Source organism: Eptatretus burgeri, chromosome 8 (genome assembly GCF_056783735.1).
Source record: "Eptatretus burgeri isolate ZD-2024b chromosome 8, Ebu_testis_v1, whole genome shotgun sequence".
Lineage (NCBI taxonomy): Eukaryota > Metazoa > Chordata > Myxini > Myxiniformes > Myxinidae > Eptatretus > Eptatretus burgeri.
The window spans coordinates 3,071,177-3,086,835 of NC_140968.1; the positions used below are offsets into that span (position 1 = coordinate 3,071,177).

The 15,659-nt window shown below is 47.3% G+C and overlaps 1 protein-coding gene across 1 annotated transcript in view; it reads right to left on the minus strand.

Annotated features, from left to right (window-relative positions):
• Positions 1 to 578: 578 nt before the first annotated feature.
• Positions 579 to 15,659, minus strand: part of CCT3 (chaperonin containing TCP1 subunit 3) — a 47,745-nt gene continuing 32,664 nt past the window's right edge. The window contains exons 11-14 of the mRNA XM_085890606.1: positions 2,912 to 3,092; positions 2,326 to 2,571; positions 2,040 to 2,171; positions 579 to 1,336 (exon numbers count right to left, since the gene is read on the minus strand). Of these exons, the coding sequence (XP_085746732.1) occupies positions 1,223 to 1,336; positions 2,040 to 2,171; positions 2,326 to 2,571; positions 2,912 to 3,092 (673 nt within the window). The 3' untranslated portion in view covers positions 579 to 1,222. The remainder of the gene's footprint in view (positions 1,337 to 2,039; positions 2,172 to 2,325; positions 2,572 to 2,911; positions 3,093 to 15,659) is intronic.

Sequence of the window (15,659 nt, forward strand, 5' to 3'; positions counted from 1 at the left end):
AAAATGGTTAAAAGGGGTGTTCGGTAATATACCATGCTAAGTGTACAGGGCCGATTGCAGGCCTGTGTCACTTATTTGATAATTGAGCTCATGTGGTGTAAGGGCTGTTAGCATAGGTCAAAGGTTTGCACACAACCTTTGCTGACGTCTGCGATTAACTGTCGACCCTTTAACCCTCCAACTTTGCGTTGTTTAGTCATTAAATAGAGAGGGAGGACTATGCCACTGATGCAATGCCCTCTCAAGGTTAGGACAGGAGTTTGTGCAAGGTGCTGGCGATAGCTCACCTACTCTTCATGAAGGACACCGTGGGATCTTTAACGTCCATCTGAGGGACAGCACACGCATCGATGAAACACCAGGGTGGCAGTTTATAGCTGGAACAGGATTTGAGGCAAGTGGTGCCAGCCCAGCAAGTAGTGGTTTGTGTTCATGAAAGACCCATGTTGCTTTCACCAGAGATGAGACGTAGCTAGCACCCAGAATTCTTCCCTGACATCTACTCCGAGCCGCCTGCTGAAGCCAGCCATTCGTTTTCCAAAAACATCCATTCTTCCCATTTAAAAACTTCACAGAACTCGGCTCAAAGAATTTAATCGGTGGAAAAGAAAAAGAACGGGGATGCCTGGCACATCGCCTACTTCCTGCTTTTCTACCCTAATTCAATAAATTTAAACCAGTCATCAGAGCAATTCGTCGATGCTGTCCATGAGGAATACACGAGCAATCCCATTCTTCTTAAATCAAAGATTGTGGGTGGGGGTGGGGGGGGAATGGAAATGAGGTCACCATTTTAAAGAAACTTGGAGCCAGAAGCACCGATTAAAGAAACTGCTGTGCTCAAGGTGGAAGAGAACCCAAGTTTAAGGCCTCCACGCAAACCCGGCATTCCGTAACAATGCAGTCAGAATGGTTTACAACCTGCTGCAATACAACCCTCAAGTGCAACTCGAATACACTTCGCTGCATCACTTTAAGAACAAGGTTCCGGATGTGTGCAACGGTTGTGACAATATTGCTCAACAACCATCGTAACTGCAGGAAAATAAAAACGTTGCAACCAATGGAACAGGAATGAAATAAAATAAAAATGGGTGGGAGACAAAACAGGCACGAAGCAAATTTGAAAGATGTCACAAAGCAACAGGCATTTTAATTCAAGTGAAGAATGGAGGAAAATAATCAGGATATCAGAGATTCTGGAAAAATAACCACCCGAGGATCAGTCTTTGTCATCAGCTCTCTCAGTTGGCACAGCTGCTCCTTCTCCTTCATCACCCTTCACCTTCTTTGTGCCAGACACAATGGCGTCGATGCGCAGCAGCATGACAGCAGTCTGTGGTTGAGGATAGGGGAGCAGCAGGAGGGTGGTGGGGTAGGGGAGCAGCGGGAGGGTTGGGGGGGTAGGGGAACAGCGGGAGGGTTGGGGGGGTAGGGGGGCAGCAGGGGGAGGGGAACAGCAAACAAACAGGATCACTCGTACTGTCATGCTTTACCCAGCATTTTGACTCAAATCGAAGCCTGAAATCCACAAAATAAAACCCTGTACGAGTGTCACAATTGTTATTTTACATGTCCCTTCCTCAAATGGGGCTGGAAGGTTGGTCTGGACTCGAGATGTAAACAAACGCCTTAAAGCTGTCTCGCCTGGGCTTGAATCCCGACACCGCTATAAACTGTCATCCCGGTGTTTCACGGGCAGGGTGATTCATAAATGTGTGTGACCATCCTTCGGATGGACGTTAAACTGGGCGTCCCGTCTGTCAGCATTTGTTGGTGTCCTTCAACAGAGACAAAGAAAGCTATCGCTGGCACCCTGACTGAACAAATTAAAAATTCCTATCCTGACTTCCTGTGTCGTCGGAGTGGCAACCCGTCCAGGATTATAACCCGAGCCATATTAAAAACTTTGGCAGAACCGACGCTCTGTATACAGCACGTTTCATGATCTGATCGATTCATATCTGACCAAGTATTTCCAACGTTTGGCAGAACCGCTCTATGTGCCACCATAACCGTGCACGTGCAAAGGATCTCACTTCCAAAGCGCTCTTAAAACTCTGACTCTTGACAACAAATGGCTCCCAAACACCCAACTCCTTCATGTCCGCAAGGGCGCCGGTCTCTCCATTCACTCCCCACGTCTGGCAGCCTTCTTGCGTGTGCTTGGCCTAGCAAGGAGGAAGGAGAAAAGATGAAGCAGAAATAGGTCATCGATTCGCCACAAAAGACACGTTGTGCAATGGATAATCAAACCAAGACAGGATTCATGAGGAATGTAATGAGACAAAAATTCCATTGTGAACATCTTCACAGAAGCCTCACCCTAAGTGCTGTTAGCTGTCGAATGGCATTAGCTCCACAGTTCTGCACAAGTGTACGTGGGATGACCTCGAGCGCACCGGCCACGGCACGGTAGGGGCCTTGCTCGACTCCGGGCAGGGTCTTGGCTCGCTGGGCAAGCACTCGTGACACTGCCATCTCAGTGGCACCGCCACCTGGCACCAAGCGTGGGTCCAGAATCACGTTACGTGTCACCTGCATTGCGTCCTGCAGGTTGCGTTCGACCTCCTATCGAGAAAACCAAAAAAAAGACATGCAAAGTATATACATATATATATATATATATATATATATATATATATATATATATATATATATATATATATATATATATATATATATATATATATATATATATATATATATATATATATATATACATAAACATATATCTATGTTTGCTTCACTGCACATGTAAACCAACGCTGATTGCTGGGTAACTTAAAATGTTCGTCTCAGGAACTTTACACAACCCAAACTACAAGAACCTGACATAACATCGCCCACACACACTACCACAGCGACCCAATTTAATCCCCTCCCTGGGTGTACATGGGTCAGGTCTCACATTGAGTATGTCTTTGCTTGGTCCACGCAGCAGGATAGTGCAAGCCTTGGGCGATTTGCACTCTGTGACAAAAGAGAAATATTCATCTCCAATCTTCTGCACCTCAAAGAGCCCCGCACCGGTCCCAACAACCTCCTCCTTCAGCTCGTCAGTACGGCTCACAATACGTGCTCCGCATGCCCTGCCACAAAGAGGGAATGCAAAAGGGCTCTGTTCAAACAAAATCACAACAGACAATCATAACTCCAGCACCAAACAGTTAATACACTTGCCACAGATCAAAGTACACAAGAATGTGCGCAAATAGCTTGGACAAAGGAGGGGTGGGGAGAGGGAGAGGGAGAGGGTTGGGTGGAGAAATGGGTGGAGGGGGGGGAGAGGAGAAGAAATGGATAGAGTGGGGAGAGGAGGAAAAATGGGTGGGGGGAGGAGGAGAAATGGGTGGGGGGGAAGAGGAGGAGAAATGGATGGGGGGAGGAGGAGAAATGGGCGGCAGGGAAGAGGAGAAATGGGTGGGGGGGACAGGAGGAGAAAATGGGTGGGGGGAGAGGAGAAATGGGTGGGGGGGGAGAAGAGGAGAAGAAATGGGTGGGGGGGAAGAGGAGGAGATTGCAATCCACCCCACCTCCTCCCATCCCCCCCCTCCTCTGCCTCCCATCCCACCCCCTCCCTCACGACAGGTGGTGGCTCGTATGTTTACAAGTTGTGAATTGTGATAAAATGACTTAAAAACCCCAAGGAAAAAAAATGTGATCCTATGAAAAAGTGATTCAGCTGTTTTTAAAAATGTGATCCTATAAAAGCACAATTTAACCTTGGGAGTCAGAAGAGTAGCCATTACCAAGCAGCTTGACGAGCAATTACCAAGTGGCTTAAGCACTCAATGAAGCACTCCAACGAAAGGGTTGATAAGGAACGGCTGGCTTGGCAAGTGATTAGCGATGTATACAGAGATCACGCATTCGATGACGAGGGCTTTATCGTAATTATTTTTGTTGCACACAATGAAGTTATACAATAAAATTTAAACACATTCCTTAATCTTTTCTTCACGCAATACAATTCTCTGAACATTAGAAAAAGTTAAGTTTAATACTTTGTCAGTTTTATACGGAGGACGAACGGATCACAGCCTTGCTTGCTTAAGGAAAATACATAAATACGATAAGTTAAAAGAATCGTGATTTTTTTTTTTTTAAATATCAGGTTTCACTCCAGATTTTGACAGTTTAGTTAACCAGCTCAGATTCGAAAATCTTTAGCCAGATTTCGATAATAAACTTTAACCAGAAGGGCACTCGGTAGAGCGCATACCTCCACCACGCAATGCCTGATCCAGGAGAACATATCGGGCCCAACAGAGTTTCATGGGTGAAACTGCATAACTTTTGAGAATTGAGAAATGAGATTTTCCAAAGGGGAGTCCTTTTTCACTTTTTTGAGACGAGCTTCACCAACCCGCACAAGTCAACGGGAGACGTGTAAGGTACCACAAAAGAAAAGGAAGACCTCTTTACACACGAGTCACACGAAGGTGCCAGTATCAAGGGAAGAATTGTTGCCAACACATTTCCACACAATACCAGTCAGGTCAGGCCAGATTAGATCTGTGACTTGCTACAGGTATCATGTAAACCTGTACGAACCTGTTTCATGCTCGGGTTGTCAGCGACTAAACAGTCTCCCCCACCAGATTTTTTGGTGAGGAGAGTGTTTGGATATGGACACCCAGCAGGATTAAAAACAAAACCTGTCAAAGGGCGGAGAAGCTCCTTGTGAGCCAATGGCCATCCATATCTAGTACCCAACTGTGTCTGTGGACGTCCTCCTGCAGTTGGGTTACTTCTTATTAGGAGGTTGGTGGCAGGATTTGCACTCCGGCCACCGTAAAACCCTTCATTCCGCATAACACAAAGAAATCTGAAAACCCACTCTGTGGGAGTACCTCCTGTGCAGGGCAGCTCACCGGATGTCGGGATTGGGGCAAAGCCTTCAGGACCCCCAATCTTTGATGATAGGCGGGAAACCGGGGGTAACATTCCCGGGTCAGATTGAGGGAGAGTGTGTCGAAGTGGTGCTGAGGTGTCGTCCACCAGACGGTGGTCTCCTTGGGTTAACCAGGACTGGTCTTGGGATACACAGGCGAAGAGCGCACCCCCTGGTGTTCAACGCGTCCAACCTTCCAGTGCGAGTGAAGGCGCGGTGGGACAGCGAGGTGGTGTACGCCATGGCTGTCCGAGAGGCACAACTGGTACACGAAGGCGAAAGGTTAGTTAATCAAGCGTTAGTGCAGTTTGTGCCCGGACGTTCGCTGGAGTCCATTCAGGGGAAGCGGAGGCAGGCCGCTTACAAGGCTCTCGTCCTAGCAAAACTGACGGAGCGAGCCCAAGAAAATAACACGCAAGATGAGCTTTCTCCTACGTCGTGTGTACCCCTGAAGGATACTGAAATTTCCGGAGATGAGATGACCTCTCCCACAGGAGAGGCGGGGGCAGGAGGAACTCTCAGAAGAGTTCCTTCATTCTCCCAGAAGAGGAACTCTTCGCAAGCTGGATGTACAGATGTGCCATCACGTCAGGTTGTGGCTGAGGTTGCCAAAGGATACTCGTGTGGCGTTCTTTCATGCCCGATCGGCGGATGGCAGACTGGGCTCGCCCCAGTTTTCGGTAACGATTCCCATCTTGCGAGAGAAATGGATGCGTGGGCTCAAACAATCGGACAGCCCCGACATCAAAGCTGTCATCGGTACAAAACTGGGCGATGTGGCGAGGACCAGGAACATGTACAGCCTGCATTATGGTGGAGAGTGCCCCAGGTCTACCAAGCAAGCTGACGTCGTCACGGCCAAGCTCTTATACCAAGCCGTGGACGGGCGAGACCTACTGGAAGCGAGCAGGGTCCCCAGCCGCTCTCGGCTCCAATCCGGTAGAGCCTTTATCAACTCGGTGAAGGTGAGGGGCAATTTTCTCCCCACCGGATCCAGGTCGAGCCATGGTAGACGGGGACCAGGGAACGACAGATGGTGTGATGCAGGTTGTCATGCGAAGGAGTCTTTAAACCACATCTCCCAAGCATATGCTCGGACCCATGGTGGAAGAGTTCGGCGGCATGACGCGGTCTCTCGCTTCGTCTGCGGCCGAATAAGGCAGCGTGGGTTCATTGCCATCGAGGAACCGAGGATTCCAACACCATCGGGGATCCGAAAGCCGGACATAATAGCCGACAAAAACGGAAAGCCGATGGTGCTGGGCACGCAAAACAAGAGCGATACTCTCAGGTTGTCGGAGGAACACGCGAGGAAGAGGAGGTACGACGACACTCCGGATGTCCTCGACTGGGTTAAAAACCAGTTCGGCAGCGACAATGTGCCACTTGTCTCTACCATCACTCTGAGCTGGCACAGAGTCTGGGCGCTAGAATCGGCTGCCACGCTCCGCGGATTCGGTCTTAGTCAAGCCGACCTTAGACTCATCTCCATGATGGTCGAGGAGAAGACCGCCCTCATCTTTAGGGAGTTCAAGAGGTCCTCGCACACGTGCAACACTTGGCGTCAGTAGAAGGTGCATTTCATTCCAGAGTCGTACCGCGTGAAAACAGGACGTACGGATGGACGCCAGGAGAGGCGATACATCGCAAGGTTGGTTTTGGTCAACCGACCGCGCGACAACTGAAAGGCGGAGTGGTCGACGAGAGGATACACAGTGCGCCCATGGAAACTAACGCACCATGGGGCAAGCACTGGGCCACTCGGTACACTCTCTGCAAGCGGACGGGAGGATACAGGATGCGCCTGAGGGGGGAATGTCTCCCGCGGGGCATTCATCGAGCTTCCGGAAATCCATCCGCTCGGTACTGAGCGTCCAGATGGCAGGGAGGTAGGTGCTTGCAACTCCGGGACTCTACACCGGAGGGGGGGGGCACAAAGGAGCGCCTGTACGAAAAGGTGAAAAAGCGGCGGCACGCCGATGGAGTGACAGATATGGCGCCTTGAACGTTCAGCGGGGGGGGGGGGTAAATTGCATCCCGAGGAGGAAAAGTAGTGCGAGTTCAGGGTCTAGACCAGGCTCGTGAGCTCGGCTAACATAGCCAAATGCCTCGTCAACTAACTAGTGACGCACATGAATGGATGAAAGGGATTCCCACTGTCCCCATCTACTATCCAGCGAAACGGGCTTGGCGGAATCAGCGGGGAAAAAGACCCTTTTGAGCTTGACTAGTCTGATTCTGTGAAGGGACTTGAGGCGTAGAATAAGTGGAAGGCCCGCCGGGGGTCGGGTGGTCTGACCCCGTGAGGGGCGCAGGGCGCGCGTTGTCGCCGATGCAGAGCCGCCGGTGAAATACTACTACTCTTACAGTTCCTTCACTAACCCGGTGAGATGGGCAGTGCGGGCCCCCTGGTTGGGGGGTCCCGAGTTTCTGGTGCGAAGCCCAAGGGTCAGTCGGCGTGGCGCACCTTCGCACACCCCGTGTGCGTGTCGTGCGCGCCCGCCAGCGAGCTGCTCGGGCGACCCGCTCCGGGGACAGTTCCGGGCGGGGAGTTTGACTAGGGCGGTACGCCTGTCAAACGGTGTGAGCGGTGCGGTCGGCCATGCCGTTCGCATCTTTAGCTTGGAAGGAAAAGACGTCTGTCCTCGTTGATGGTCGCTGGAGGATGATCCAGAACTGCAGGGTCTACCGGAGTGCTCAGTTCCTCAATACTGACCACCGGCTTGTTGTAGCAACTCTGAAGTTGCACCTTAAATCCAGGATGAGAGGGTAGCTGAAGAGTTTGCGAACAAGCTGAGTTGAGATTTGGGGGGTCTGGGTGCTTTGAGAGATCCTGCAGAGTTGTGGAGTGCCTTCAAGACCACCATTCTTGATGTTGCCGGTGGATGACTTGGAACTCACCGTTGGGCAAAGAAGAATTTTGTCTCTCAAGGGACACTGGATACCATTGACCAGAGTCGCAGGGCCAGGCTGAATGGCAGAGCTGAGCTGTTCAGAGAGCTGAGGCGTAAAACTGTACGTGCGCTTGTGGAGCTGTTGAACAGCTCCCAAGATGAAAGCAGCCAAATTAACAGGATTACCTTTTCTTACTGTTGGTAATCAAAGCCAGTCGGCACTCTCACTCTCACTCTCACTCTCTCTGTCTCTGTCTGTCTCTGTCTCGTGCAGCTGAACATCTGGCTTTCTTGTTGGCCCTTGTAACAACATTCTTTGAGCCTTGGGCTCAGAGAAGTCCAATTATAAATCAGCACTGTTTTGGTATAGTTCAAAGAGGAACATCTTGCAGCAGAATGAGACGATAATATATATTGTGATAAAGATCTGCCTGATCAATAACAGATCTTCTTGCTTGTGAAAAGATAAAGGCTTTGTCAGGCCAGGAGAGAATATTTGCTGGGATGTTGATACTTTCAAAGAAACCAGATGAGCAGGAAAAATATATATAAAGTAAACCAAACTGCTTGCGGGCCAGAGTTTTGACTGGGCTGGTATACTGTAGGTATTCTGTGCCTTTCTACTCTCGTGTATACACTTTTGATGCGCATTAAACCTCTTCTCTACGACGATTGGTGTAGTCATTGCTTGATTGCAGACCCTGATCTCGACATTTTGGCGTAGTTGGCAAGGGGGTAAAAACAGAGCAAAAGAGGGGAACTTCTTGCTTGGTGAGACAAAAAGAGGACAGCAGCCGGCCGGCTTAAAGATAAGGTAAGAACTGCCTCTTTTTCTCGCACCGGGACATACAAGTTTGTTGCTCTTTGTGATCTGTACTTATCTTAAAAGAACGAGAAAAGAGAGAGCTTTGTGCGCATCAAAAAGAAGGGTACCCCGGGGGGTTAAGTGTTCGCAGGGGGGGTTGCAGCTGATGCTTACAGGCTCATCTCAGAAATCCCTGGAGAACAGTGTCTAAAGGGGAGATTGTAAGGTATAAGCCCGGGAGGGTAATCTGAGAAATCTCCAAGAGACAAGGTATTTCTGTGGGAGATTGAGGACGTGCAAGGTGTGCAAGGGAGTGTGAGGGTTCGTGGAAAGGTGTGAAAGACACTCAACCCAACCCAAGACCACCCCAGGCAAAACACTGACCAGTCCAAGAATACTCTAGAAATGATTCAGGGAAAGTGGGAAAATAAAGCTGTCACAGAAATTATGGACCAAGGTAATGTGATCAATTGGAATCATGCTATGAATGAATATAAAAGTACCCATATGCATTCCTAGAATAAGATTGGTTAAGATATGCATTTGTGAATAAGCCCGAACCAAACTTGAAGCGTGTAAGATGTTTCGGGAAGAAGCATGACAAATAAATAATGTTGGAAAAACAAAAAAGAAAACTTGTAAGTGTTAAGATTAAAAGAATAAGTTGAGAAAACACCTTGCCCCACCCGTGCAACTGCAGTACACAGAGCAGGGAAATCAAGAGAGAATACCAGGTAACCCATCTGAGGGTTTCCTGAATCCGTCGAGGTTGTGTCCAAACCTGGAAGGTACGAGGTCGCTGGCCACGACTTTTGCCTTCCCGGTGAAGAGGTGGCGGAAAAACGCAGGCGGAAGGGAAGGTTACAGTGCAGCAAACTCAAAAATCGGTAAAATATCCATTAAAAGAACAGGAATTGAGATTACTTCTGATGTGATAATAATTGGAAATTTAAAGCGAAGTTCTGAAAGAACAGCGGACGAAGCTTGGCTGCTCGTGAAAACGATGTGTGGAAATGGAAGGTGGGTGGGAATGATAACCCACAGAGGGAAGGATGCCCCATTGTAAAGTGGAGGAATGTGTGCGCCTTGCCTGAAGGGTAAAGGTGGGGGTCGTGTTCCTCTTTGAGAGTTTTTAACGACTCAAAAACGAGTCAACGGGAAAATTTGTGGCAGATGTGCCGAATAAAGCCTTGATTGTGATCTCCAAGTCCAGGAGTCCATACAACACGAATTAAATTGGGAATTATTTAATCACGGTTGGAAATAAATAAAAGGTAATTTAATGTAGAGTCAAATAGTTCTGAAATGTGTCTAAATTAATTTGTATACGTTTTAATGTGTGGGTCGAACGCATGTCCGCAGTTTGTTGTGGATGTGGAGATGGGGAGAGATGCGGGACCAAGGTGCGAAGGAAGGAGGGGTAGGATAAAAGGTGGGGGCGAGCTGTGTCGAAGTGCACATGCTGTGCCCAGAGGCGTGCTGTGTCTTCACTCGTCGGTGAATGAAACAATGACATCCAAGAACCAGGACAAAGACATTAGGCAAGCTGCAGAAATGTTTTTGGGGGAGATGACTAGTGGTCTTTGAACACGCGTCCATTGCGGACCTTGTCACGGAGCATAATCCTCTGCCTGGAGCGATCAAGTTTTTTGTATGAAAGCGGACAGAGGAGCATGTTTGTTGTCCTTATATGAGCCTCTATCTGTCAGGATAAATTATTTGGATTAAAATTGACCATAAAAGCGGTTATCGTGCTGAATGTGTTGGTGCCCTGCTGTGAAGTGCGGGCTGTGCGCGATCTTTGCTTGGGAGAGTCGGGCTGCGTGAAGTTTGCCTGAATACGGGGAGAAGCTTTGGAAAAGAAATATCTTTTTTTTAACCGAGTGAAGCACGGAAAATTATCAACACGGTTGGTTGCATCATTATTGTGAGGAGCTCAGTTTTACAATCAATTGTGGTAGGCATCTGTGGTTGAATGTACGAAGTAAGCCGTGTGTGGAGCCCTCGAAGGAGGGAGGGCTGTACGGTGTGGGAGATGGAGCACGAAGCACGAGTGGTCAACATCTGGGCCGCATTGAAATCGGCCGTGCCGAGGGTGCTGTGTAAATTTTCGAAGCAGTTCATCCTGGCCTTGTAAGTTTGCAAGTACACATGTGCAAATGGACAAGACCATTGTGTGCTGGACCCTGAGTAAATTCCACAATGTGCCAACCCCCTGCAGCCCCCTGCACCTCCGAAGAGTCTGGAGGTATGGCTGCCTTTTGAGCTGTGCAGCCTCGGTTCAAATCTCAACGCAGCTCTAAAACTTCCATCCTGGTGTTTCACATGCACTGTGAGATCTGCTAACATCGGTTCGTGAACATTAAAGATCCCACGATGCTTTTTGCGAAGAGTTGGCAAGTTATTGCAGGCACCCTGAACATTAAGCTACAAAACTGCTGCTCGAACGTGCAGGGGCACAGCTGCTGTCATGATGGGCATGGGTCGGGACTCGAGTCGTCAGTTGTGTGCAGTACGTGGCGACAGATTGGTATCAATTGTCACAAGGACGTGTTCGTGCAAATGATGCAGTGTCCCTCCACCGATACACACATTGGAATAAATAATCTCACTGACCTGGGTGGAATGACAGGCTGAGTCAACCTCAGGAACCAGGGATACTGAGAGTCAGAAGTCGCCAAGAGCCACAAACAATAGACAGTGTGCTCTGACGGTTTGAAAGAGGAAATGCAAATCGTGCAAGTGAGGTGTGGAGTGTGTGTTGGGATTTACTTTAGGCTCATGTAAAGGATAATTGAGAATTTGGCAGATTTTAAAAACAATTACCATGACATGTTTGAATGAAGAATGAGTTAAAATCGCAACTGTGGCTGTGGGCATAATTACATACACAACTCAGCCGGGAACAGAGGAAAATATTTTATTTTATTTTATTTTGGGCAGCACCAAATGCTTTGCAGAAGTGTGGTCCAAATGGATGAATGGATGATATCTGATTATGCAGTGTTGGTTGACTCACTGCTGGAGTAAAATGTGGTAATCGAAAGATGTCCGATACTGGACATAACTGTCAGGGTATGTAGTGTATACTGAGAATAACATCTTGGAAAGTGATTCTGTGCTAATTGCGGTATGCAATCTAGCCGAGGGTGAAAGCATATTCCTGATATGTGTATACTGTACAGATGGCACAATGTAGGGGAACTGTGGAAATAAGAGGATATTTAATGTCGCAAAGTGTGCTAGTCAAGAATAGTTAAATCGATAATAATATATTGAGCACATATGAAGAAAAAAACTACTACAACGACATCCTCCCTGGCTACCTTCCACCATTGGCCTTTCCGATGAGCATACGTGCCAAGCGCCTGTGGGGAGTTCCATTGGCAATCAACGCTACCTAACTACCTGGTGCTTGCAGCGGTATCGAGTTGCAGGTTCAAGTACCATCGAGCCGGATTGTCAAGGATTGCACGAGGCAGGAAGGTCCAAGGAAGCTTCTCATCTCCAGCTCACCTTCCCTCCGAGGGGGGAGTATCAATAACGACCCAACGGGGTCCCTTTTTTGGGGGGGGTGTCTGGTGGGGGCCAGTCCTTAAGCGGCACCTGTATGGGTGCTTGTGTATAAATTTCCATTTATTTTATATTCTAATGACTCTGCCCTTATGTGCTTCTTATGGGCTTCATGATGGTGCCCAGGGAGCCACTGGGTTGTCTGGACCGCCTGGAGAAGTGGGAGGCAGTGGAACTGTTGGTGGTTCAGGTCCTATCGGACCTCCAGGCCCAAGTGGTCATGATGGCATGATTGGCCCTCAGGGCAATGCTGGAGACGGGGGGGGGGGGGGGTCTGCAACACCAGGACGCCAAGGGGCGATTGGGATAATTGCACCATCAGGATCATCTGGGTCAGTGGGTGAGCAAATGGTGGGTGCAGGTGAGCACATGCATCTGTGGTGAAGGTAGTGGTGTGAACCCATGGGTCGGTTCAGACAGGCAGAATTCACATCTTTGTTTACGTTGAGATCTGAATTTGTTGTCTTCTGACGTCAGCATCGGTTGGTATTTTAAAAACGCGTTTTTTTCATATCATAGCAGCCACCGTACCTGGGAAGGTTCTCTGTGCATTGTATTGTCATAATGGTAGACAGTGGGGCGATGTGCGCTCTCTGATGACGACCAACTTATGAATGGGAAAGAAGGGTACGGTCGGTGGAACTAACTCTACTGCTCCCTCTAGCAGTCGTGCTTGCTGCTGATACCCAGCCCCTACAACAAAGTGGTTACCCAAAAGGTTTGCTCGTTTTGGCTCATAAAAATGAGCTGCACGAGCAAAAGGGGGATGATGTAGAAGGAGGTGCTGAGAATATGTTACACTCAAGAACGTGCAGAGGTGGGAGAAAATCGAAAATTTGTAAAATCGAAAGTTTTGGAAGCAGCTATGTATTATCAAATGTTTGTGGTGTGTGCTGCCTTTGGGTTGTTGGTTGCATCACTGGTTGGAGCATGACTGTGCTGCTGATGCGGTGTCCCTATTACCAGTGTACTGATGTTCATTTTTTTTTTCCTCTTGCCAGTCTTAAAGGAGTGACAGGCTGAGTTAGCCCTCTGGGGTTCGTTTAGTGGTAAATGAAAGTTGAGCTCAGGGCTCTGGGATCCTGGTCACCAATTTAAGGGCATGGCCAAACAGTACATATAATTATTGGTAGAATGTCTGTAAAATATATGGACATGTATAAAGGAATATTAACTCTTGTGATGCGAATAAATATTGTGAAAGAGTTTGACAACAGGGTGTTCGAATGGAGGAACGTCCTAAAGATGCAGTGGACTGGACTTTTTCAGGTATTATTGGTTACCCATAGAGCTGTCAAGAAAAGGTAAGCCAATCATGGATTCACGCATCTCATTGCAAAAGGATGCAGGAAATCGAAAAGAGAAAGAAATGTTACTGGAGGTTTATGACAGATGTGGCAGTGTTTGATTAGCATGAGTATAATCGTGATAATATGGACAATAACAGATAGTGAGGACATTTTGGGAATGTCATAGAGATCAGAATGTTTGGTAGGTCAATGGTAGGGGAAACAAGGAGTGGGTTGTGACAGGGTGCACAGGGAAGAAAAAAGGTAAACATTGGGATCAATTGCATTAGGAAGGCGTATATGGGAAAACACGGATTACCCTTGTTTGCAGTTCCACTCCAGGGGGAGAACATGTGTGGGTACATAGTCCGTAGACAAGATCGACCAGTTTTAACTAAAGTAGAGAAGGCATCAGTGGAAGGTAGAATAATAGAAATAAAAAGTAATTGGGAGAAGGGGGGTTATAATTGCACGAACTATGAGCATTGGTATTACCCTAAGTACAGAACTATTAAGCAAAAGGCTGTGGGACAGGGCCCGGCAAGAGCAATAAAAGTAACGAATTATGATGGATTGAAGAAGGGGGAGGGATTAGAAAAGTACCCCCCACATTTTCAGCTCATGCACAAACAAATTGGATTGATTTGTCTAGTTAGAGGACAAGGGGGGGGGGGACCCCATTTAGGAGAATCAACATGCCAGTACTATGCTAGACATGGGGATGAAATGGTGACCATAAAAGGGCAAATTAATGGAACAACCATACCTGTAAAAATCGAAGTAAATAACCTGCTTGAACCTCAGGCACCCCTAAATGGTACATATTTTGTGTGTGGGTATAAGGCATACTCATGGCTACCAGGGGGATGGAGGGGATCATGTTTTTTGGGATTTATACTGCCCAGGATTCGGATCACTGACCAATCACCCTTTGTACCACAGGTCAGATCGAAAAGAGCCATTTCAGAAGTTGAGAGGTTTTTCATGATTGCATTCCCCTTTTATGGAGCAGGCAAGAGTGCAAGGGAAATTATCAATTTGGCAGCATCTTTGGAAAAGCTTGCTAATACCACCAGCGAAGGATTTCACAAAACGAGTGCCGAGCTGGTAGCTATACGGACAACCGTGATGCAAAACCGCATCGCTCTGGATATGCTTTTAGCAGAAAAAGGAGGGACGTGTGCGGTTATAGGTGTGGAATGCTGCACATACATTCCAGATAATTCAGAAGAAATTGATAATTTGGCTGAAAAAATTAAAGCTGAAGGTGCAAAATATCATGATTTTAACAAGGGATGGTCAATGGGATCTTGGTTGAAGGGAATATTGGGGAGTTGGGGAGCCTGGATAATCCATTGGTTGTTTATAGGGCTCATGATCTTCATAGCAGTGATTGTTGTCATCACTTGTATTAAAAAATCTAATCAGGGAGTGCGTGAGACATTGTTCTTCTACAGCAAAGAAAACAACAAAACCGGAGACTGTCTTGGGGAAGCCTGCTGTGGTTGCTGTGGTCAAACCGCTGCCAACACCTCCGCCGTCTCTACCCTCCCCGATAATTCACTCTGGTTTTCCTCCCCAACCCATAGACCCTGAAAAGTACTGTGAACTTAATGGGACTGTTGACCCACTGCTTACACTCACATTGGATGAGTGTCTCGAATTGCTTGTACCAATGACGAAGATGGAAAGAAATGTTATCTGAACATTGCCTTGTTGGAAAATGTTGGGACTTTTCTTTAAAATTTTCTTTCACTCTGGCTTGCAGATATTCTTTTTGTTGGTTCATAAAGAACACAATATATAGATTCTTACTTGTTGTTTATAAAAATTATATTCTTGTTTGCTGATATTCTTTTTGTTGGTTCATAAAGAACACAATATATATATAGATTCTTACTTGTTGTGTATAAAAATTATATTCTTGTTTGCTAATTCTGACTTGTTTATAAAAATTATATTCTTGTTCATAAAGAACCATAGTTAGTTGAAAATATATGTATCTTTTTGTGTGTGTGAAATAATTTTGTGTAAGTTGTTTTTGAAAGGTAATTTTTTGCTTCCTCATGACTTATATTCAAGTTATAATTGTTGAAATGTATCCATTGTTCTATAGAGGGGTGGGGTCTTGATGGGCTGGTTGGGATGGTGGAGGGGGGGGCTTTTCTATGAAGCAAGAAAGTGCGGGCGGAGCTTTCGTG